General features: G+C 50.2%; 1 protein-coding gene across 5 annotated transcripts in view; it reads left to right on the forward strand.

Annotated features, from left to right (window-relative positions):
• Positions 1-21,771, forward strand: part of PALD1 (phosphatase domain containing paladin 1) — a 140,674-nt gene that overhangs the window by 47,252 nt on the left and 71,651 nt on the right. For 4 of the 5 annotated variants that reach the window (XR_014293220.1, XM_082611209.1, XM_082611210.1 and 1 more), the window contains exons 8-18: positions 46-197; positions 560-659; positions 875-979; positions 2,894-2,989; positions 3,430-3,558; positions 4,058-4,174; positions 4,255-4,410; positions 4,723-4,905; positions 6,007-6,147; positions 6,382-6,453; positions 16,592-16,732. Coding sequence is in view for 4 of the 5 variants with exons in the window: in XM_082611209.1 (XP_082467335.1) it covers positions 46-197; positions 560-659; positions 875-979; positions 2,894-2,989; positions 3,430-3,558; positions 4,058-4,174; positions 4,255-4,410; positions 4,723-4,905; positions 6,007-6,147; positions 6,382-6,453; positions 16,592-16,732 (1,392 nt within the window). In the remaining variant the exon portion in view is untranslated. Of the gene's footprint in view, positions 1-45; positions 198-559; positions 660-874; positions 980-2,893; positions 2,990-3,429; positions 3,559-4,057; positions 4,175-4,254; positions 4,411-4,722; positions 4,906-6,006; positions 6,164-6,381; positions 6,454-16,591; positions 16,733-21,771 lie in introns of all 5 variants that reach the window. The other variant, XM_082611211.1, reaches the window with a different exon arrangement.

Here is a 21,771-nt window from a genome sequence, read left to right on the forward strand (position 1 = left end):
GCTTTCCGGTCACGCTGTTACCTGCTCTTCATGGCCCTTCCCCAGGAGACCCCCAGCCTGCTGCTGCTCCGAGATGCCCACGGGCCTCCCCCTGCTCTCCTCTTCAGCTGCCAGACGGGTGTGGGCAGGACCAACCTGGGCATGGTTCTGGGCACCCTCATCCTGCTTCACCACAGTGGGACTGCCTCGAGGCCGGAGTGAGTGGCTAGTGGGACCCAGTGCCCCAGGGGACTGCGGGGATAAGGGAGGGCGGGGCTTCCCCAGGTTGCCGGGGACATGTCAGAAGCGCAGAGCTACAGCTGGAAGTTGGGCAGCTGGGGTTCACTTCCCGGTTTGCCGCAGACTTCACTGGCTGACCTGGAGAAAGTCACTTGGCCTTTCTGGGCCCCAGTTTCCCCAGTGGAACAAACGCCTCTTGTCTCCCCAACTGCTTTGGAAGGAAAACCTGGAGCATGTAGTCCGGTGCCTCTCATCGGCCAGATGAATGGGAGGGTGTCGGCAGCGGGGCGTCCTCCAGGCCTTTGGGAGCGCTGATGTTGCTACTGCCCCTCCCTGTCAGGGCTGCCCCTACGAAGACCAAGCCACTGCCCATGGAGCAGCTCCAGGTGGTCCAGAGCTTTCTCCACGTGGTACCCCAGGGGAGGAGGATGGTGGAGGAGGTGAGCGAGGGGGCTGGGCAAGGAGCTGGGGGCGGGGCCGTGGAGGGGCACCCGCTCCCCTCACTGGGGGGCCTCTTCCTCCCCTGCCCCCTCCTTCCCTTCCCGGCCAGTCATCCTCTTTCCCCTCTCTTCTCTTCTACCTCCTGCCATCTTTCCTTGGCCCTGCTCCCTCCCTGCTGCTGTCCTCTCTTCCCTGCCCTGGTCTCTGGCACCAGGTGGACAGAGCCATCACCACCTGTGCAGAGTTGCACGACCTGAAGGAAGTAGTCTTGGAACACCAGAGGGAGCTGGAAGGCAGCCCGCTGGAGACCGCGGCTCAGGTGAGGCACCGAGAGCCACTGCTTTTGCCTGAGCCCGGCAGCCTTGTTTGGTTGGGCCTGTTGACTGGCCCCCTTCAGATTGGCTTTTCCTCATTGCTGCTTCTCCCATGAGCAGAGCAGTTTTCAGAGGAAGGGGAGATGGGGAGCTGGGCCTGCAGGAAGAGAGGAAGTTTACTTTCCCTGACCAGGACCCCTCGCTACAGAATAAACAGGATGGAGGAAGGGGCTGCTGGCAAGGTGCTGGGGGCCTCTGGCTCCAGATACTTCCCAGGCTGCTCCCGGCTCCCCCTGCAAATAAAACCCTCGCTGTTCTTTGGGAAGGCCAAGGTTTGGTCCAGCCGCTGATTCTGGAAGAGTGATGGGCTCTGGGTTGTCTCAGCAGGCCTGTCCCTGTGCTCTGGGGAGAGGAGGTCGGCTTGCTCGCACACAGCTCATGGAAAGAATCTAAAGCCCGCAGAGTCTTTTTCTTCTTTAACACTTAAAAAGGTGTTTTCAAAGCAATATTATATTATAGAAAATTGAGAAATTAGAGAAGGAGTAAAACTGCCCGTCATCCAAGCCCAGCTGCCGTGAGCATTTTGGCTGCCTTCCTTCAGTTTTCCTATTTCTGATGTTCTTTTGTAGGTTGCCTAGGGCACGTTTATGTCCTGCTTAATTTCATGTAACCCCGTCTTTTCCATGTCATACCTGCTTGTCGTTGTTGAGGTTTACTGGCTGTGGAACCAAGGCCATTGCGAGGCTCAGCCATCATTGGCCTGATAGGTTAGGAGCAGACCTCCGGCCCGATTGCCTGAGTTCTGTTCCTGGCTCTGCCACCTAGAGGCGTGTGGACCTGGGCAACCTGCTTCACTGCTCTGTGCCTCAGTTTCCCCACTCGTAAAATGAGGCCACTAACAATAACTACCCCATAGGGTTGTTGTGAGGATTAGGTGAGCTCAGGTCATAAAGCCTCAGAAGGGAGCCTGACAGAGCAGGTGTTCCTCCTGGCCATCACCTGCTGTGACCTTCAGGCCCCTTCTAGTTGCGCAGTGGGGTCAAAGTAAGTACTTCGCATTGAACTACTTCATGAAAATGAGGCTTTTGTGTATTTAGGATTTTTCCCCTTATAAGGTCTAGATTAGGGGTTGACAGACGATGGCCCACAGGCCAAATCCAACCCACCACCTGTTTTGATAAATAAGTTTTGTTGGAACGACGTCTTGCCCATCCATTTATGTACCGTCTCTGGCTCTCTTATGCTGCCGTGGCAGAGTCCAGCTGTTGCAAGGCAAATCGTGTAGCCCACAAGCCTAGAAAATTTACTGTCTGGCCTTTTATAGAAATAAAAGTTTGCTGACCTCTGGCCTGGATTCCCAAAGATGGGATTAAATTTCATCCAAGGGCATGACCTTTTTTTCGGGCCTGTATGAATCTCACTTGCCCTCCAAAAGGTGTTGCTGACCCAGCAGGAGAAGCCTGAGATCCGAAGGTGAAGAGGGGGACCCTTGGAATTTTCTGTGACAGCCCCCTGCCCAGAGGACGCTGGGGTGGGGAGGGTCGCAGCTCTTAAGCGAGGGTTCAGGGAAGGGTGTTTATACACTTGCTGCTTCAACACGGATTGTGGGCGGCCCTGCATGGTGGGTGGCATTGGAGCAAAGCGGCGAGGCCCAGCCTGTCTCTGGGCACAGAGCCTCACCGAGAGCTGTAGTGCCTCCTGGGGTCACCAGTAGCTCTTCCTGCACCATGGATAAACCACAGCAAAGGGGATAGGGTTGGAAGAACTTCCAACCTGGCGAAACAAGGTTATGAAGGGTGGGGGTAGATTGTCTAATGGGAATTTCTGAGGGTTAACTCCTGCCCTTCTGGGGATGGAGATGGGTGGCTTAGCAGCCCCATGTTTACTGCGGGCCCTCCTTCCTGGTCCCTTCCTCTCAGGAAAGCGGCAGCCAGCGCGGTGTCCGGCAGAGGGCGCTGCGGAGCCTGGAGCGATACTTCTACCTGGTCCTGTTTAACTACTATCTCCATGAGCAGGTGGGGCGGGGGGATGAGCGGACCCATCCCCTTTTCTCCTGGGGCCCCTCCAGACTCCCCACCCAGTGACTGGCATGGGGTTGATGGAGACCCCTGTGGAGCTGGGGAGGGGAGTGGGGACATGTGTGTTGGTTCCAGAGGAAGGCGGGTTTGGGGGAGGCAAGGAGAGACCCAGATAGAGGGACGGTCCCTGAGCAGGTCAGGCAAAGGGAGGCCCCACGTCTCTTTCCTCTAGGCCCATCTCTGTACCCTTAGCCGGGCATCGGTGCCTGGAGGGATCTCGCTTCGGGTATCCTGGTCCTCTCTCCCTAGCCCCTCATCCCTGCCCTGGGCTGTGATGGGTATCTCTTGGGGTCCCCCGACCAGAGGGCAGGCAGGGAGAGTTTGGGATGGCCATGTGAAGTCCCTGAAGTCCCGTCTCTCCCTGCCTCGGGCTGCAGTACCCGTTGGCTTTTGCCCTCAGTTTCAGCCGCTGGCTGTGTGCCCGTCCCGAACTGTACCGCCTGCCTGTGACACTAAGCTCAGCAGGGCCTCTGGCCCCTGGGGACCTCATCACCACCGGCTCCCTGGTGAGTGTGCCTGGCTGGCTGGGGAAGTGGGCGTGGGTGTGGGCTGGCCCTGGGGTTGATTACAGCCTTCGTTCCTGTGGGGTTGGGCTAAGCATTGCCCTCACAGGAAGCAAAGGGAGGATGGCCCGTGGGGTGATGGGATCCTCCTGTGAACTAAATGGGGCCATTCTCAGGCCCTAAGAAGCATTTGCAGCTCTGGCTACTGTTCCAGTACCCACTCCTCATTCTCAACCCCAAGCGCTCTGGGCTGGGAGTCAGGAGATTTGGTTCTGGTATCTTTGCCACCAGCCTCTCATCTTTGAGCCTCAGCTTCCTCAACTGGAGAGTGGGCACCATTGCACTTGACCTTGCCAGGGTGGTTATGAGGCTCCAAGTGTGCAAAAGTGCTTTCTAAACTGTCAGGTGCTGGTCTCACCCCCCGCCCCCCATGCCCACCTGGGGCCAGGTTCTGAACCTCAGTCGGCTGCTGAGGGTCCCAGGCTTGCTTCTCTCCCAACAGGGGGCAGATGACCTTGTCTCCCCAGACGCACTCAGCACCGTCAGAGAGATGGACGTGGCCAACTTTCGGCGGGTGCCCCGTTTGCCCATCTACGGCACAGCCCAGCCCAGTGCCAAGGTGACCAGCCAGGGGGCCCACTTGTGGGGTGAGGGGAAGGGGGGTTGAGCTCTTTCACTGACGGCCATCTGTCCCCGCAGGCCCTGGGGAGTATCCTGGCCTACCTGACCGACACCAAGAGGAAGCTGCAGCAGGTCGTGTGGGTCAACCTGAGAGAGGAGGCCGTGCTGGAGTGTGACGGGCGCACCCACAGCCTGCGGTGGCCTGGGCCCCCCACGGCCCCTAGCCAGGTGGAGGTGAGGCCCTCCTGCCTTGTACGCACCCCTGCCTTGGAGGCCTTCTGGGGACTGGGCCTGAAAGGGTCTTCAGAAGCTTCTGTGCTCCTTTTGTACAGATGAAGAAACTGAGGCCCCGAGAGGAGCGGTCTCAGGGAGTGGCTGACTCAGGACTCCCTTGCAGTCCTGGGTCTGGTTATAAACCTTGAGGCTTGAGAAGGGGGAGGGATGGGCCCGGAAGCCAGGACTATCCTGGCCACAGAGGCTCTGGTCTTTCAGGGCTGGCCTGGGGGCTGCCGCGTGGCCTGAGCCCTCCGTCCCACCCTCCCCTAGAACCTGGAGACCCAGCTGAAGGCCCACCTGAGCATGCCTCCTGCAGGCACCCAGGGCCCGCGGACCCACAGGTTCCAGACATGCCTCACGACGCAGGAGGTCTTCAGCCAGCACCGCGGGGCCTGCCCCGGCCTTACCTACCACCGCGTCCCCATGCCAGACTTCTGTGCCCCCCGCGAGGAGGTGAGGGGGCTGTGTGGCTGAGGCCTCTGGGGAGGGAGAGGACGCCCCCCCCCCCGCCTCCCTCGGGCCTGGGCCTTGGCTGTGGGCACAGCTCCCCAGAGGGACTGAGAGCTTGTTGTGCAGGCTTTCAGATCGGCCTGGGTGGTTTATTCACATGCCCACCAAGCTTCGCGTTTGCGTGTGCGCGCGCGCCTGTGTGTGTGTGTATTATGTGTTGTAGGTATGTGTGGGGTGGGTGAGCATGTCTGTGTGTGTTCAGAGTGGGTGTGGTTGTGGAGAGTGTGTGTGGTGTGTTTGTGTCTATGGAGGCTGTGCTGTGCCACTTGTCTTTACTGGGGGACGCGTGGAGAGCCTGTCTGGTGGGGAGCTGTGTGGTGTGGTGTGTGTAGGGGGTTTGTGGAGGAGGGTGCTGGGGAATGCTGTGTGTGACTGAGGGAGTTCTGTGTGCATGTGGTATCTGTAGGTTTATACCTGTGAATGTACGGTCTGTGGGTCTTTAAGGTTTGTGTGGTGTGTGTGCCTGGCATGTATTGTGTGGGGGTCGCTGTGTGCCTGTGTGATGTGTCTGTTGTTTGGGTGATGCGTCTGTGTCTGTCTGTGAGACGGTGGTGACGGGGCTTGTATTGTCCCCTCACTTTGCTCTGTGGGTCTGGCTGCCCGTAGTTTGCTGCCCCCTAGTGGTCTCGCACTGCAGTGATTGGCTGAGGTCGGGACTGCCCTCAAACTGGGATCTGAGTTGGGTCCACCTTAGGTGGGCAGTAGGGCCGGGGGTCCACGTGCAGCCCGGGGGCGCAGCATGTAGGAATGTGCTTGTTCTACCTGGTAGGTGGTGGCACCAGGAACCTCAGGTGTATGCCCGTGTCTGCTCATACGTCCAGTGCCTGGTTATATGGGAGTGTGGCTGTTTATGTGCACGTGGTCTTGTGTGTACTGCAGTGAGCTGAGTGTGTGTGCATACAACGTTTTGAGCCTGACACAGCCAGGCTCAGGGCAAACACTCCCAGGACAGCTGCCGGGGTTGCCATTTGGAGGGATGGGCCATCTTGGGAGTCTGTGCAGCTGGGAGCACCCACTGACTCAGACCTCGGTCTCCCTGTGCAGGATTTTGACCAGCTGCTGGGGACCCTGCAGGCTGCCCTCGCCAAGGACCTGGGTACCGGCTTCGTGTTCAGCTGCCTCAGCGGTCAGGGCCGGACCACGACCGCCATGGTGGTGGCTGTGCTTGCCTTCTGGCACATCCGAGTATGTGTGGCTTCCTGTGTGAGGACAGGGGTCTGCCCAGGCAGGGTGGGCATTTGGTCCCTGGGGACCCTGGCTGTGGCAGGAAGGTGTGGTCCCAGAGTCCCCTCTCACCAGCCCTGGGCAGACGGCGCGTGGGCTGACAGACCCCCGGCACGGGCTCCAGCTGTGGGCAGAGCTGGGGGAGGGTGCGGTCTGGTAGCCATGCTCCCAGTCCCAGCAGCTGTCCTCCCTTAGGGCTTCCCCGAGGTGGGCGAGGAGGAGCTCGTGAGTGTGCCCGATGCCAAGTTCACCAAGGGCGAGTTTGAGGTGAGCATGCCCCGTGGGGTCCCCAGGGGACACCTGGGGGAGGGGAGGGGTGAGTCTTGCTGGCAGGTCGGGGGGAGATATTCAAAGCTCCTCCTAAGGCCATTACCTTCTTCCACCTCATCGTATCAGTCCTTCCCTGTCCCCATTTCACAGATGAGCAAACCAGGGCACAGGGTGGCTTGGAACTGGGCCCTGGCAGATGGTGTTTGGAGAAGAGGGGGCGGATCCCCCCCACTCCTCCTGGCCCTGCTGCTGGGCTACTGGCCACCATCTTGTCTGGGTAACACTGACGACCACCTCACGGGCACCTGGCACCCAGCTGTGGTTGGTGACCTTGGTGCCGGGCCCCAGACCGCCCCACCCCACCCCCATTTCAATTCAGGGCACTGGATGGACAGTGCCAACATCTCACATTTAGCCACCCATGTATTGCACCTTGTGTGCCTCCTGTCATCTTCCCTGACACCCTGTAAGTAGGTGGCAGTGTCCCCATCTTACACACGGGGCATGTGGAACTCAGAGTTGGCACGTGGCTGCCCGGTGTCGGTGTTGTGGTCGGCTCCTGCCTACCTGGCCGGCCTGGCCAGTGCCCCTCCCCTGCCCTCCCTACTGTCCTGACACCCTGGCCTCCGTGCAGCTCCTCAAACTCACCAAGCGCTTTCAGCTTCTGGGGCTTTGCATATGCTTTTCCCTTGCCCTGGACCACTTCTCTCTTCCTTCTTGTGGCTGATTCTTTTCTTTTTAATTTTTTATTGTGGTAAAATATACATAACACAAAATTTACCATTTTAACCATTTTTCAGTGTACAGTTCTGTGGCATTAAGTACATTCATATTATTGTGCAACCATCACCACCATCTCCAGAACTTTTTCCTTAGGCCAAATTGACCCTATCCATTAAACACTAACTCCCCATCTCCCCTCCCCCAGCCCCTGGCAGCCACCATTCTACTTTCTATCTCTATGAATTTGACTATTTTACATACCTCATATGAGGAGAATCATACAGTATTTGTCCTTTTGTGACTGGCTTATTGCACTTAGCATAATAGCATCCAGTAGCATCCAGTTTCATCCGTGGTATAGCATGTGTCACAATTTCCGTTTTTAAAAGGCTGAGTAGCACTCCGTTTTAAGTATTGACCACATTTTGTTTATCCATTCATCTGTCCGTGGGCACATAGGCTGTCTTCACCTTTGGGCTACTGTGAATCACGCTGCTGTGAACATGGGTGTACACATATCTGTTTGAGTCTTTGCTTTCAATTCCAGAAGTGGAATCACTGGATCAACTGGTAATTCACTGTTTAAATTTTGAGGAACTGCCATATTGTTTTCCACAGCAGCTGCACCATATACATTCCTACCAGCAAAGCACAAGGGTTCCAATTCCTCCACATTCTTGCCAACACTTGTTGTTTTCTGTTTTTTTTTTTTTGATAATAGCCTTCCAAGTAGGTATGAAGTGACATCTCACTGTGGTGTTGATTTGAATTTCCCCACCGACTAGTGATGTTGAACATTGTTTCATTTGTTTTATGGCTATTTTTGTATCTTCCTTGGAGAAATGTCTATTTGAATTCTTTGCCCATTTTTGATTTGGGTTGTTTTGTTATTGTTGAGTTGTAGGAACTCTTTATATATTCTGGATATCAATCCCTTGTTAGATATGTGATAGTTTGGTGGGTTGCCTTTTTACTCTATTGATAGTGTCCTTTCGTGCAAAAATTTTTAATTTTGATGAAATTCAATTTGTCTATTTTTTCTTTTTTCCTGTGCTTTTGGTGTCATATCCAAGAAGTCATTGCTAAATGCAATGTTATGAAGCTTTTCTTCTAAGAATTTTATGGTTTTAGCTCTTACGTTGAGGTCTTTGATCCATTTTGAATTAATTTTATTTTTTTAGTTTAATTTTATTTATTTTTTTATATAGCAGGTTCTTATTAGTTATCCATTTTATACATATTAGTGTATATATGTCAATCCCAATCTCCCAGTTCATCACACCACCACCCCACAACCACCACTTCCCCCACTTGGTGTCCATACGTTTGTTCTCTACATCTGTGTCTCTATGTCTGCCCTGCAAACCAGTTCATCTGTGCCATTTTTCTAGGTTCCACATATATGCGTTAATATACGATATTTGGTTTTCTCTTTCTGACTTACTTCACTCTGTATGACAGTCTCTGGATCCATCCACGTCTCTACAAATGACCCAATTTCGTTCCTTTTTATGGCTGAGTAATATTCCATTGAATATATGTACCACATCTTTATCCATTTGTCTGTCGATGGGCATTTAGGTTGCTTCCATGACCTGGCTATCGTAAATAGTGCTGCAGTGAACATTGGGGTGCATGTGTCTTTTTGAATTACGGTTTTCTCTGGGTATATGCCCAGTAGTGGGATTGCTGGGTCATATGTTAATTCTATTTTTAGTTTTTTAAGGAACCTCCATACTGTTCTCCATAGTGGCTGTATCAATTTCCATTCCCACCAACAGTACAAGAGGGTTCCCTTTTGTCCACACCCTCTCCAGCATTTGTTGTTTGTAGATTTTCTGATGATGCCCATTCTAACTGGTGTGAGGTGATACTTCATTGTAGTTTTGATTTGCATTTCTCTAATAATTAGTGATGTTGAGCAGCTTTTCATGTGCTTCTTGGCCACCTGTGTGTCTTCTTTTTTTTTTTTTGCGGTACACGGGCCTCTCACTGTTGTGGCCTCTCCCGTTGCAGAGCACAGGCTCCGGACGCGCAGGCCCAGCGGCCATGGCTCACGGGCCCAGCCGCTCCACGGCACGTGGGATCCTCCCGGATCGGGGCTCGAACCCGTGTCCCCTGCATCGGCAGGCGGACTCTCAACCACTGTGCCACCAGGGAAGCCCCTGTGTGTCTTCTTTGGAGAAATGTCTATTTAGGTCTTTTGCCCATTTTTGGATTGGGTTGTCTGTTTTCTTAATATTGAGCTGCATGAGCTGTTTATATATTTTGGAGATTAATCCTTTGTCTGTTGATTCCTTTGCAAATATTTTCTCCCATTCTGATAGTTATCTTTTCGTCTTGTTTGCAGTTTCCTTTGCTTTGCAAAAGCTTTTAAGTTTCATTAGGTCCCATTTGTTTATTTTTGTTTTTATTTCCATTACTCTACGAGGTGGATCAAAAAAGATCTTGCTGTGATTTATGTCACAGAGTGTTCTTCCTGTGTTTTCCTCTAAGACTTTTATAGTGTCCAGTCTTAACATTTAGGTCCATTTTGAGTTTATTTTTGTGTATGGTATTAGGGAGTGTCTAATTTCATTCTTTTACATGTAGCTGTCCAGTTTTCCCAGCACCAGTTATTGAAGAGACTGTCTTTTCTCCATTGTATGTCCTTGCCTCCTTTGTCATAGATTGGTTGACCATAGGTGCATGGGTTTATCTCCGGGCTTTCTATCCCGTTCCATTGATCTATAGTTCTGTTTTTGTGCCATACCATTATTGTCTTCATTACTGTAGCTTTGTAGCATAGTCTGAAATCAGGGAGTCTGATTCCTCAAGCTCCATTTTTTTCCCTCAAGACTGCTTTGGCTATTCGGGGTCTTTTGTGTCTCCATACAGATTTTAAGATTTTTTGTTCTAGTTCTGTAAAAAATGCCATTGGTAATTTGATAGGGATTGCATTGAATCTGTAGATTGCTTTGGGTAGTATAGTCATTTTCACAATATTGACTCTTCCAATCCAAGAACATGGTATATCTCTCCCTCTGTTTGTATCATCTTTAATTTCTTTTATCAGTGTCTTATAGTTTTCTGCATACAGGTCTTTTGTCTCCTTAGGTAGGTTTATTCCTAGGTATTTTTTTCCTTTTGCTGCAATAGTATATGGGAGTGTTTCCTTAATTTCTCTTTCAGATTTTTCATCATTAGTGTATAGGAATGCACGAGATTTCTGTGTGTTAATTTTATATCCTGCAACTTGACTAAATTCATTGATTAGCTCTAGTAGTTTTCTGGTGGCATCTTTAGGATTCTCTATGTATAGTATCATGTCATCTGCAAACAGTGACAATTTTACTTCTTTTCCAATTGTATTCCTTTTATTTCTTTTTCTTCTCTGATTGCCATGGCTAGGATTTCTAAAGCTATGTTGAATAATAGTGGCGAGAGTGGACATCCTTGTCTTGTTCCTGATCTTAGAGGAGATGCTTTCAGCTTTTCACCATTGAGAATGATGTTTGCTGTGCGTTTGTCATATATGGCCTTTATTATGTTGAGGTAGGTTCCCTCTATGCCCACTTTCTGGAGAGCTTTTATCATAAATGGGTGTTGAATTTTGTCAAAAGCTTTTTCTGCATCTACTGAGATGATCATATGGTTTTTATTCTTCAATTTGTTAATATGCTGTATCACATTGATTGATTTGCATATATTGAAGAATCCTTGCATCCCTGGGATAAATCCCACTTGATCATGGTGTATGATCCTTTTAATATGTTGTTGGAATCTGTTTGCTAGTATTTTGTTGAGGATTTTTGTGTCTATATTCATCAGTGATATTGGTCTGTAATTTTCTTTTTTTGTAGTACCTTTGTCTGGTTTTGGTATCAGGGTGATGGTGGCCTCATAGAATGAGTTTGACAGTGTTCCTTCCTCTGCAATTTTTTGGAAGCGTTTGAGAAGGATAGGTGTTAGCGACTCTCTAAATGTTTGATAGAATTCGCCTATGAAGCTATCTGGTCCTGGGCTTTTGTTTGTTGGAAGATTTTTAATCACAGTTTCAATTTCAGTGTTTGTGATTGGCCTGTTCATATTTTCTATCTCTTCCTGGTTCAGTCTCGGAAGGTTGTGCTTTTCTAAGAATTTGTCCATTTCTTCCAGGTTGTCCATTTTGTTGGCATAAAGTCGCTTGTAGTAGTCTCTTAGGATGCTTTGTATTTCTGCGGTGTCTGTTTTAACTTCTCCTATTTCATTTCTAATTTTATTGATTTGAGTCCTCTCCCTCCTTTTCTTGATGAGTCTGGCTAATAGTTTATCAATTTTGTTTATCTTCTCAAAGAACCAGCTTTTAGTTTTACTGCTCTTTGCTATTGTTTTCTTTGTTTCTATTTCATTTATTTCTGGTCTGATCTTTATGATTTCTTTCCTTCTACTAACTTTGAATTTTATTTGTTCTTCTTTCTCTAGTTCCTTTAGGTGTAAGGTTAGATTGTTTATTTGAGATTTTTCTTGTTTCTTGTTTCTTTTTCCTTCTTAGAACTGCTTTTGCTGCATCCCATAGGTTTTGGATCATCATGTTTTCTTTGTAATTTGTCTCTAGGTATTTTTTGATTTCCTGTTTGATTTGTTCAGTGATCCTATTTAGTAACGTATTGTTTAGCCTCCATGTGTTTGTGTTTTTTACGGTTTTTTCCCTGTAATTGATTTCTAATCTCATAACGTTGTGGTCAGAAAAGATGCTTGATATGATTTCAATTTTCTTAAATTTACTGAGGCTTTATTTGTGACCCAAGATGTGATCTGTCCTGGAGAATGTTCCATGTACACTTGAGAAGAAAGTGTAATCTGCTGTTTTTGGATGGAATGTCCTATAAATATCAATTAAGTCTATCTGGTCTATTGTGTTATTTAAAGCTTCTGTTTCCTTATTTATTTTCATTTTGAATGATCTGTCCATTGGTGTAAGTGAGGAGTTAAAGTCCCCCACTATTATTGTGTTACTGTCGATTTCTTCTTTTATAGCTGTTAGCAGTTGCCTTATGTATTGAGGTGCTCCTATGTTGGGTGCATATATATTTATAATTGTTATTTCTTCTTCTTGGATTGATCCCTTGATCATTATGTAGTGTCCTTCCTTGTCTCTTGAAGTCTGTTTTGTCTGATATGAGAATTGCAACTCCAGCTTTCTTTTGATTTCCATTTGCATGGAATATCTTTTTCCATCCCCTCACTTTCAGTTGGTATGTGTCCCTAGGTCTGAAGTGGGTCTCTTGTGGACAGCATATATATGGGTCTTGTTTTTATATCCATTCAGCAAGCCTGTGTCTTTTGGTTGAAGCATTTAATCCATTCATGTTTCAGGTAATTATCGATATGTATGTTCCTATTACCAGTTTCTTTTTAAAAAAAATTTTTTATTCATTCATTCATTCATTTTGGCTGTGTTGGGTCTTCGTTTCTGTGTGAGGGCTTTCTCTAGTTGCGTCAAGCGGGGGCCACTCTTCATCGCGGTGCGCGGGCCTCTCACTATTGGGGCCTCTGTTGTTGCGGAGCAAAAGCTCCAGATGTGCACGCTCAGTAGTTGTGGCTCACGGGCCTAGTTGCTCCGTGGCATGTGGGATCTTCCCAGACCAGGGCTCGAACCCGTGTCCCCTGCATTGGCAGGCAGATTCTCAACCACTGTGCCACCAGGGAAGCCCAATTATTACCAGTTTCTTAATTGTTTTGGGTTTGTTTTTGTAGGTCCTTTTCTTCTCTGTGTTTCCCACTTAGAGAAGTTCCTTTAGCATTTGTTGTAGAGCTGGTTTGGTGGTGCTGAATTCTCTTAGCTTTTGCTTGTCTGTAAAGCTTTTGATTTCTCCATCGAATCTGAATGAGATCCTTGCTGAGTAGAGTAATCTTGGTTGTAGTTTCTTCTCTTTCATCACTTTAAATGTGTCATACCATTCCCTTCTGTCTTGTAGAGTTTCTGCTGAGAAATCAGCTTTTAATCTTATGGGAGTTCCCTTGTATGTTATTTGTCTTTTTTCCCTTGCTCCTTTCAATAATTTTTCTTTGTCTTTAATTTTTGTCAGTTTGATTACTACTGTGTGTCTCGGTGTGTTTCTCCTTGGGTTTATCCTGCCTGGGACTCTCTGCGCTTCGTGGATTTGGGTGGCTATTTCCTTTCCCACGTTAGGGATGTTTTTGACTATAATCTCTTCAAATATTTTCTCGGGTCCTTTCTCTCTCTCTTCTCCTTCTGGGACCCCTATAATGCGAATGTTGTTGCGTTTAATGTTGTCTCAGAGGTCTCTTAGGCTGCCTTCATTTCTTTTGATTCTTTTTTCTTTATTCTCTTCCACGACAGTGAATTCCACCATTCTGTCTTCCAGGTCACTTGTCCATTCTTCTGCCTCAGTTATTCTGCTATTGATTCCTTCTTGTGTATTTTTCATTTCAGTTATTGTATTTTCATCTCTGTTTGTTTGTTCTTTAATTCTTCCAGGTGTTTGTTCTTTAATTCTTCTAGGTCTTTGTTAAACATTTCTTGCATCTTCTTTTTTTCTTTTTTTTGCGGTACGCAGGCCTCTCACTGTTGTGGCCTCTCCTGTTGCGGAGCAGTCTCCGGACGTGCAGGCTCAGCGGCCATGGCTCACGGGCCCAGCCGCTCCGTGGCATGTGGGATCTTCCCAGACCGGGGCACGAACCCGTGTCCTCTGCATTGGCAGGCAGACTCTCAACCACTGTGCCACCAGGGAGGCCCTCTTGCATCTTCTTGATCTTTGCCTCCGTTCTTTTTCCGAGGTCCTGGATCATCTTCACTATCATTATTCTGAATTCTTTTTCTGGAAGGTTGTCTATCTCCACTTCATTTAGTTGTTTTTCTGGGGTTTTATCTTGTTCCTTCATCTGGTACGCAGCCCTCTGCCTTTTGTTCTTGTCTATCTTTCTGTCTGAATTAATTTTTGTATATGGTATAAGGTAAGGGTCCAAGTTCATTCTTTTGCATGTGGATATTCAGTTTTCCCAGCACCATTTGTTGAAAAGAATGTCCCTTCCCCATCGAATGGTTTGGCAAAAATCATTTGAGCATATACATGAGGATTTATTTCCAAGTCTACACATCAGTCCCTCAGATGTGATAGTTAGAACTCTCTCTACTCACACCCAGTCCTGTGCCAGGAGCTCTGTGTGTGCTCCCTTCTTCACCCTTCACAGCTCCCAAGAGTTAGGTGCCCTTACTACTCCCAGTTGATAGATGAGGAAACTGAGGTGCTGGGAGCCAAGCTCATCACCCTAGAACCACGTCAGAGAGGTGATGGGGTCAGGGCAGAAGCCAGATAGTTGACCTCTGAATCTGTGTTCTAAAGTTATATCATATGACCCAAGGATGCCCCTGTATCCCCATCCTTACCCACCCCAAGACATGCTCATGTCTATACCAGCTTCCTTTGTAATTAATTCAGGCCTATTGAGCCCACAGCCCAGTGGGGAACATTCAATAGACTGTGAAGAGTGCTAAAATAGACATTGGTTCTGAGCGCCAAAGGTGCAACTGGGGGAGCCCAAGAGGGCTTCGTGGAGGAGGTGACATTTGAGTGCATTTTAGAAAGATGAGTGAGTCTCCTGGGGCTGGGGGGAGGGATAGTGTGCAGAGGGGATCAAACGTGCAAAGGAGGGAGTCTGGAAGGGGCAGGACCTGTGGAAGGCTGCGGTTGGCCAGAATGGAAGAAGACAGGGCTGAGGTGGGGGCCCTGACTGTGAGGACCCTGGAAGACCATACTGTGTGTTTGACCTTAACCTTGGGGCCAGCAGAGAAGTAGGGGAGGTCGTGATCAGATTCTCATTCTGGAGGCCAGTGTGTGGAGGAAGGTGTGGAGGAGGTGAGGAGAGCCTGGGGCCTGAGTGAGGCGGGGGCCGCCCGGTGAACAGGAGCCCAGTCACCATTGGCTGGTCTTGGGGGCCATTGGTTGTGTGGCAAAGAGGGAAGACACCCAGGATGACCTCAGGTTTCTGGCTGGTGCTGGTGACAACCAAGGAGATGAAGAGTTCAAGGGGAGGAGCAATTTAGGGGGAGAGGCTAGGAGTTTGGTTTATTGTATTTGAAAAAGCTGCAGCCCTCTGCCTGGGGAACTGCCCCTGGGCCATCCTGGGGACCTGCCTGTGATCCACATTCCTCCTAAGCGAGATGTCCGACCCAGAGCTTGGGATCCGGGTGTGGCCTGAGCCGGATTAGCCCAGGGTCCTCCCAGGTGATGGGTTCTCTTCTCCCACTGGGCTGTAGCTCCACCTCTGCCAGTGTGCCAGCCCTGGGCCAGTTCCTTCTGAGAAACACAGGGGTGAGGGAGCGCCCTCCCTGCCACGATCCCGCTAGGGCCCAGTCATGGAGATGGGTCAGATTGAGAGAAGAGCTGAGTTGGGTAGGGTTTTGGTCTTTCGTTCATTTAGCATCGTCCACGGGGCGCCTCCTAGGTGGAAAAGCTATTGCTCTCGGGGATTAGGGAGCTTCTTGTCTGGTGGGGAGCGGATGTGAACAAGTGGGGACACGGATGGATGCGATGGATGAGTAGGTGGAGGTCAACTTCGGGGCTCTGAAAGGACCGTGCGGGCTGTTGGGGTGACTGAGGGGGCTCCAGGAAGGCGTTGGGGCCCTGGGCAGGGGGTTATGAGGGAGGCTGGGAGGCAGTTGGGGTCAGGCACTGGGGGACCTTGTAGACGTGGGGAAGCTTTCGGTTTTTATGTTGAGTGCAAGGGAGCCAGGAAGAGACTGAAGTCCAGGAATTACACAAACCGGACGTGCTCACACTTACACTTTCCTATGGCCTCTCTGGCTACCAGCGAGGAGAAGGAGGGGCTGCTGCAGTGGGGGTGGGAGGTGCTGGAGGCCTGGGTTGGTGCTGGCGCAGGGGTTGCAGGGTAGGCACATCCAGAGGGGGGTCCGCAGGGGCGTGGTCGGGCAGGTGACTGCGGGGAGGAGCCCTGCCCTGCAGAGTGATCTTAACGGGCCTCAGTTTCCCCGAGTAAAGGGGGCCTTACTTCAGATGAGCGGTGTCCACACTGGGTTCCCCAGAGCTGGGTGTTTCCGAAGTGCCTGGGGGCTGCTGCCGGGTGGAGGGAGAGCCAGCGAGGCCCCAGTGCAGGCCTGTCCTGTATCCCCCCCTCGCCCCGCCAGCCCCAGTTACATGACAGCTATCTGTTTTATGGGTTAGAGTCCTGGATAAGGCTTCATTTGAAGCAAGGTTCCTGCTGCTTAAAAAAATAAGCACCTCGGGAGCCCTGGCCTCAGAGATACGGAGGAACGCCCTTGTTCCCCGCCCCCATCTGAGAACCAAGGAGTGGTCAGGGCCTGGGCCTTGAGGCCAGTGCGGCCCTTGGTGTGGGTGAACCTGTTGCCGGGGCTGGAGGGCCCCTCTACTTGGTCTTCTCTCTGCTCATCCCCCTCCTCTGGTCCCAGGTGGTGATGAAAGTGGTGCAGCTGCTGCCTGATGGGCACCGCGTGAAGAAGGAGGTGGACGCGGCACTGGACACGGTCAGTGAGACCATGACGCCCATGCACTACCACCTGCGGGAGATCATCATCTGCACCTACCGCCAGGTGAGCCCCGGCCCGGGTGCCGTCCCCACGTGCACAGCCCAGGAGGCGGCCACCGTGGCTGTGAGGGCTGGGGGCCCCACGGGACCCGCAGGGGCTCTCGGTCACTTCTTCACCTTCTGGAAGCGGAGGTGATCCCTGACATGGAAATACGGCCAGCCCCGGCTCGTCCCGGCTGCGTACTAGAGCGCTCAGTGGGGTGTGTGCGGGGGTGAGGTTCAGGGTATTTATTAGCAGCTGCTGCGGCTCTGGGACCCGTCAAGGATGTGACCGGTCAGAGGAGCACCCTGTGCTAGATCCCTGTGGTGCCAGGCATTCACCTTCCGGTTTCTGGGCCATGGGGGCCCTGGGGATCCTGGGCAAGAGGCAGGTTGGTAGATGAGTCCTGGACAATGGCTGTTTAATATCCGGCAGGGAAGCCGTTCAGTGTTTTCACAGCTGATGCTGCCTGAGGGACTGGGCATTCAATAATACAAATCAGAAGTTTTCTAAAGAAGTCCAGATTTCATATAAACATTCAGGTTTTTAGCCTATCTAGAAAAAATGTGCCCTCCAGTCGGCTGTGGTTCCCCGTGCTCTGTCACATGTGGCCCAGCTGGTGCGGCCATGTAACCCGCCGGGCCACTCTGGGCATCAGACTCTGTGGCCTCTGGCCTCTGTGTGGAGCACGCCGACCTGTTCTTCTGTTCTTCTCTGGCCCAGTGAACTTGCTTGGCTGCTGGAGAAGAAGAGAGTGCTGGAGTGGGAGGGAGCAGCTGTGGGGGGAGCCGAGAAGACTGAGCCTGAAGTGAGGGAGCACCCCTCTGGGTGCCGACCTTGTGCTCTCTGCTGTGGGCCAGCGGTCCCCAAGGTCAGCTTCTGCCTGTGGCCGCTGCAGAGAAGAGGCAGCTCCAAGCCAGCCCCCGCGCAGCCTGCACCTGGCACATGTTGTGAATGGCTGATCCAGGCCAACCTTTGCTTAGGGTCATCGATCAGACCACGGTTGGGAAAAAGGGTGTTGGGCTAGAGGCAGGCCATCTGGGGTCAGGCTATGCCCAAGGTCAGAGGTCACTTGGAAGGGCTGCCAAATTTGGGGTGGGGAAAGGGGTTAAGGAGTTTCAGAAAATGGACTTTGCTGAGCTTTGGAAGATGGGCTCATTTTCCCCAGGGCCAGCAGCTCCATTGTGTATCCCCTTTGAAGTGGCCTGTGGGTCTCGCTCATGGTGGTCTCGTATTCTGCCACCAGGTGGCAGCAGTGAACTGAGAGCCTGAGCTCCTCCTTTCAGGACACCCGAGAGGGCGGAGAACTGACGCTTCCCTTTCTCTCTCTAGCTGGAGGCCCGAATAGTTGAAAAAGGATGCCTAGCCCTGCTTCAGAGCACCATAGGCCCCCTCCCCACACTGACCACACTCTGTCAGAGTCCCCCTCTCCACAGCCCCTTCCTTCCGGCCCTGCTAGCTCTTCACTGCCTTTAGGCAATTTAGGGACCGCCCCACCCCCGAAAGGTGATAGGTCCTCCCCTCCTCTGAGCTCTGCAGCCGTGGATGTTCATTGTGGGGCACACCGAGGGTGCAGCAGGGAGCATCAAGGGGACGTGAGCCTTGGGAAAAGAGGAGAGATCCCACAAAGCTGGCCTTGAACAATCCCGAAGTAATGAGAGCCAGGTGAAGGCACTTCAGGCGGGAGGGAGCGCCTGGGCGAAGGCCAGGAGGCTGAAAGGTGCGAAGCGAGTTCAGAAGCAGTGAAGGTGCTTCGGTGCCTGCGAACACAGTTGTGTTGGAAGTTGTCAGAGATGAGGCTGGGTGGGTGAGTTAGCTCTACTCTGTTGGAAGTGGGAGGGAAGGGTGGTATGGTTGGGGCTATGTTCAGCTCTGGCTGCCTTTGGGGTGTGGGGTGTTTTAATGGAAGCAGAGCCAGCAGAGGACTCTCGCCCCCTCCCTGCCAGGCCAGCCCCCTCATCTCCGTTCCAAAGGCTAGGATGGTGCTAACCTCTGCAGTGGGAGGAGGGGAATCCCTGAGCCCCATTCCTGGGCTTCCTGGTGTTGGTGATGGAGAGATAAGGGTCGGGGCAGAAGCAAGATGTAGAGTCATTCCCCAATGTGGCCACCAGGTGGCACCAGCGAGCTGGGGTCAAACTCAAAAGAGCTGAAGAGGAGGGGGGCCTGAGACACCCTCTAATCCAGTTCTTCTCACCCTGGCTGCGCAGATTCACCTCTGAGCTTTAAAACAGGCCCATGCCTGAGCTCCATCCCCAGAGAGTCTGATTTAGTTGGTCTGCTATGTGGGCCGGGGCAGGGAGCTTTTCTTAAAGTAACTTACGTGATTCCAAAATACAGTCAAGGTTAAGTACCACGTACTCTAAGCAGGGGTCCCCAACTTTAGTGAGGTTCAGGGTCACCTGGAGGACTTGTTAAAATGCATATTGCTGGGCCCACCCCCAGGCTTTTGATTCTGTAGGTCTGGGTGTCTAGCAAGCTCCTAGATGATGCTGATGCTCCTGGGCGGGGACCACACTGCGGGTTCTGCCGCTGTAGTGTCTCGCCCTCTTGCTCTCTCCTTTTTATAACAGCTTTATTGAGATGTAACTCACACACCACACAAGTCACTTATTTAAAGTGTGCAAGGCAATGGGTTTTAGTATATTCACAGAGTTGTGTAACCATCGTTACCACAATCAACTTTTGAACATTTTCATCATCCCAGAAAGAAACCTATTGTACCCATTAGTAGTCGTTCCCCATTTCCCCCTCTCCAAGCCCTAGGCAACTGCCAGTCTACTTTCAGTCTCTGGGGATTTGCCTATTCTGGACGTTTCATATAAATGGAATTATACAATATTTGGACCTTTGTGACTGGCTTCTTTTACTTAGCATAGTATTTTTGAGGTTTATCCACATTGTAGCATGTATCAGTATTTCACTCCTTTTTATGACTGAATACTATTCTGTTGTGTGGATATATCACATTTTGTTTATCTCTTCATCAGTTGACGGACATTGGGTTGTTTCTGTTTTCTCGCTATTATGAATATAAAGCTGCTATGAACATTCATGTATAAGTATTTGTGTGGACGTGTTTTCAATATACACAGGAGTGGAATTGCTGGGTCATATTATAACTTTAGGTTTACTCTTTTGGGGAACTGCCAGACTGTTTTCCAAAGTGGCTGCACCATTTTATATTTCCATCAGCAGTGTGTGAAGATTCCAATTTCTCCACATCCTCACTAACACTGGTGATTGTCCTTTAAAAAAATTTTTTTTACATTTTATTTATTTTTTTGGCCAGGCTGCGTGGCTTGTGGGATCTTAGGTCCCTGACCAGGGATTGAACCCACGCCCTCGGCAGTGAAAGTGCAGAGTCCTAACCACTGGACCACCAGGGAAGTCCCTGGTGATTGTCCTTTTTGATTTTAGCCATCCATTATAGCTGTAGCCCAGATGATTCTGTGGCTTCTTAGCTGGTCACTGAGAACTTTTGTGGGTGAAATGGGGCCTGGAGTCCTCGCTCCCTGCATGGGAGACTGTGTGTCTCTCTGCCCCTCTAGGAGGTCGCATCTGGGTGCTCTGGCAGAGAGTGGAGTGGATGGGGGTCCCTAAGGTCCCTGAGTGGGGGCCAAGCAGATCCAAGAGGGAGGGGAGAGTGTGCGGGGCGCTCTTGCTGTCAGAGTCAGCTGTGAAGAGGCAGGGAATCAGTTTGGGGATTGCCATCTTTTTTTAAAAAATTTAATTAATTAGTTTATTTTTGGCTGCATTGGGTCTTTGTTGATGCGCAGGTGCTTTCTCTAGTTGTGGCGAGCGGGGGCTACTCTTCATTGTGGTGCACGGGCTTCTCATTGCGGTGGCTTCTCTTGCGGAGCACGGGCTCTAGGCACGCGGGCTTCAGTAGTTGTGGCATGCAGGCTTCAGTAGTTGTGGCTTTTGGGCTCTAGAGCTCAGGCTCAGTAGTTGTGTTGCATGGGCTTAGTTGCTCCACGGCATGTGGGATCTTCCCGGACCAGGGCTCGAACCCATGTCCCCTGCATTGGCAGGAGGGTTCTTAACCACTCTGCCACCAGGGAGGTCCTGGGGATTGCCATCTTAACAATAGTCACTCTTCTGATCCATGAAAAAATGAGGTATCTTTCCATTTATATCGGTCTTCTTTAATTTCTTACATGATGTTTTGTAGTCTCCAGAGTGTAAGTTTTGTACTTCTTTTGTTAAATTTATTCCTAAGTATTTTATTATTTTTATGCTATTACAAATGGAATTGATTTCTTAGTTTTATTTTTTTAGTTTGTTCATTGCTACTGTATAGAAATACAACTGATATTTGTATATGGATCTTCTATCTTGCAACCTTGTAGAACTCGTTTATTAGTTCTAATACTTTTATTTTTTTAGTGAATTCCTTAGAATTTTCTATATACAAGATCATGTCATCTGCAAGTAGAGATATTTTATTTTTTTCTTTCCAGTATGCATGCCTTTTATTTGATTTTCTTGTCTGATTGCCCTGGCAAAATCTTCCTGTACAATGTCGACTAGAAGTGGCAAGAGCAGACATCTTTGTCTTGTTCCTGATCTTAAGAGGAAAGCTTTCTGTCTCTCACCATTAAGTCTGATACCAGCTGTGGGTTTGTCACAGATATCCTTTGAGGAAGTTCTCTTCCATTCTTGGTTTATTGTGTTTTTTAATGAAGAGATGTTAAGTATTGTCAAATGCTTTTTGTCTATCCATTGAGATGATTCTATGGTTTTTGCCCTTTATTCTATTGGTATAGTATATTGTTGGAATTAATTTTTGGATATTAAACCAAGCTTGCATCCCTGGGATAAATCCTACTTGGTCATGGTGTACGATCTTCTTTATATGTTGCTACGTTTGGTTTGTGGAGGATTTTTGCATCAAATTCATAAAAGCTATTGATCTGTAGAGTTCTTTTCTTATGATGTGTTTGGTTTGGCATCAGGGTAATATTGGCCTCATACAGTGTTACCCTGTAATGGGGAGACAGAAACCTAGGGAGGGAGAGAGGGTATCACAAGTGTGTTAGTCAGCTTGGGCTGGCATACCAGAC

Source organism: Mesoplodon mirus (assembly GCF_964341445.2).
Source record: "Mesoplodon mirus genome assembly, chromosome: 2".
NCBI classification, from domain to species: Eukaryota; Metazoa; Chordata; class Mammalia; order Artiodactyla; family Ziphiidae; genus Mesoplodon; species Mesoplodon mirus.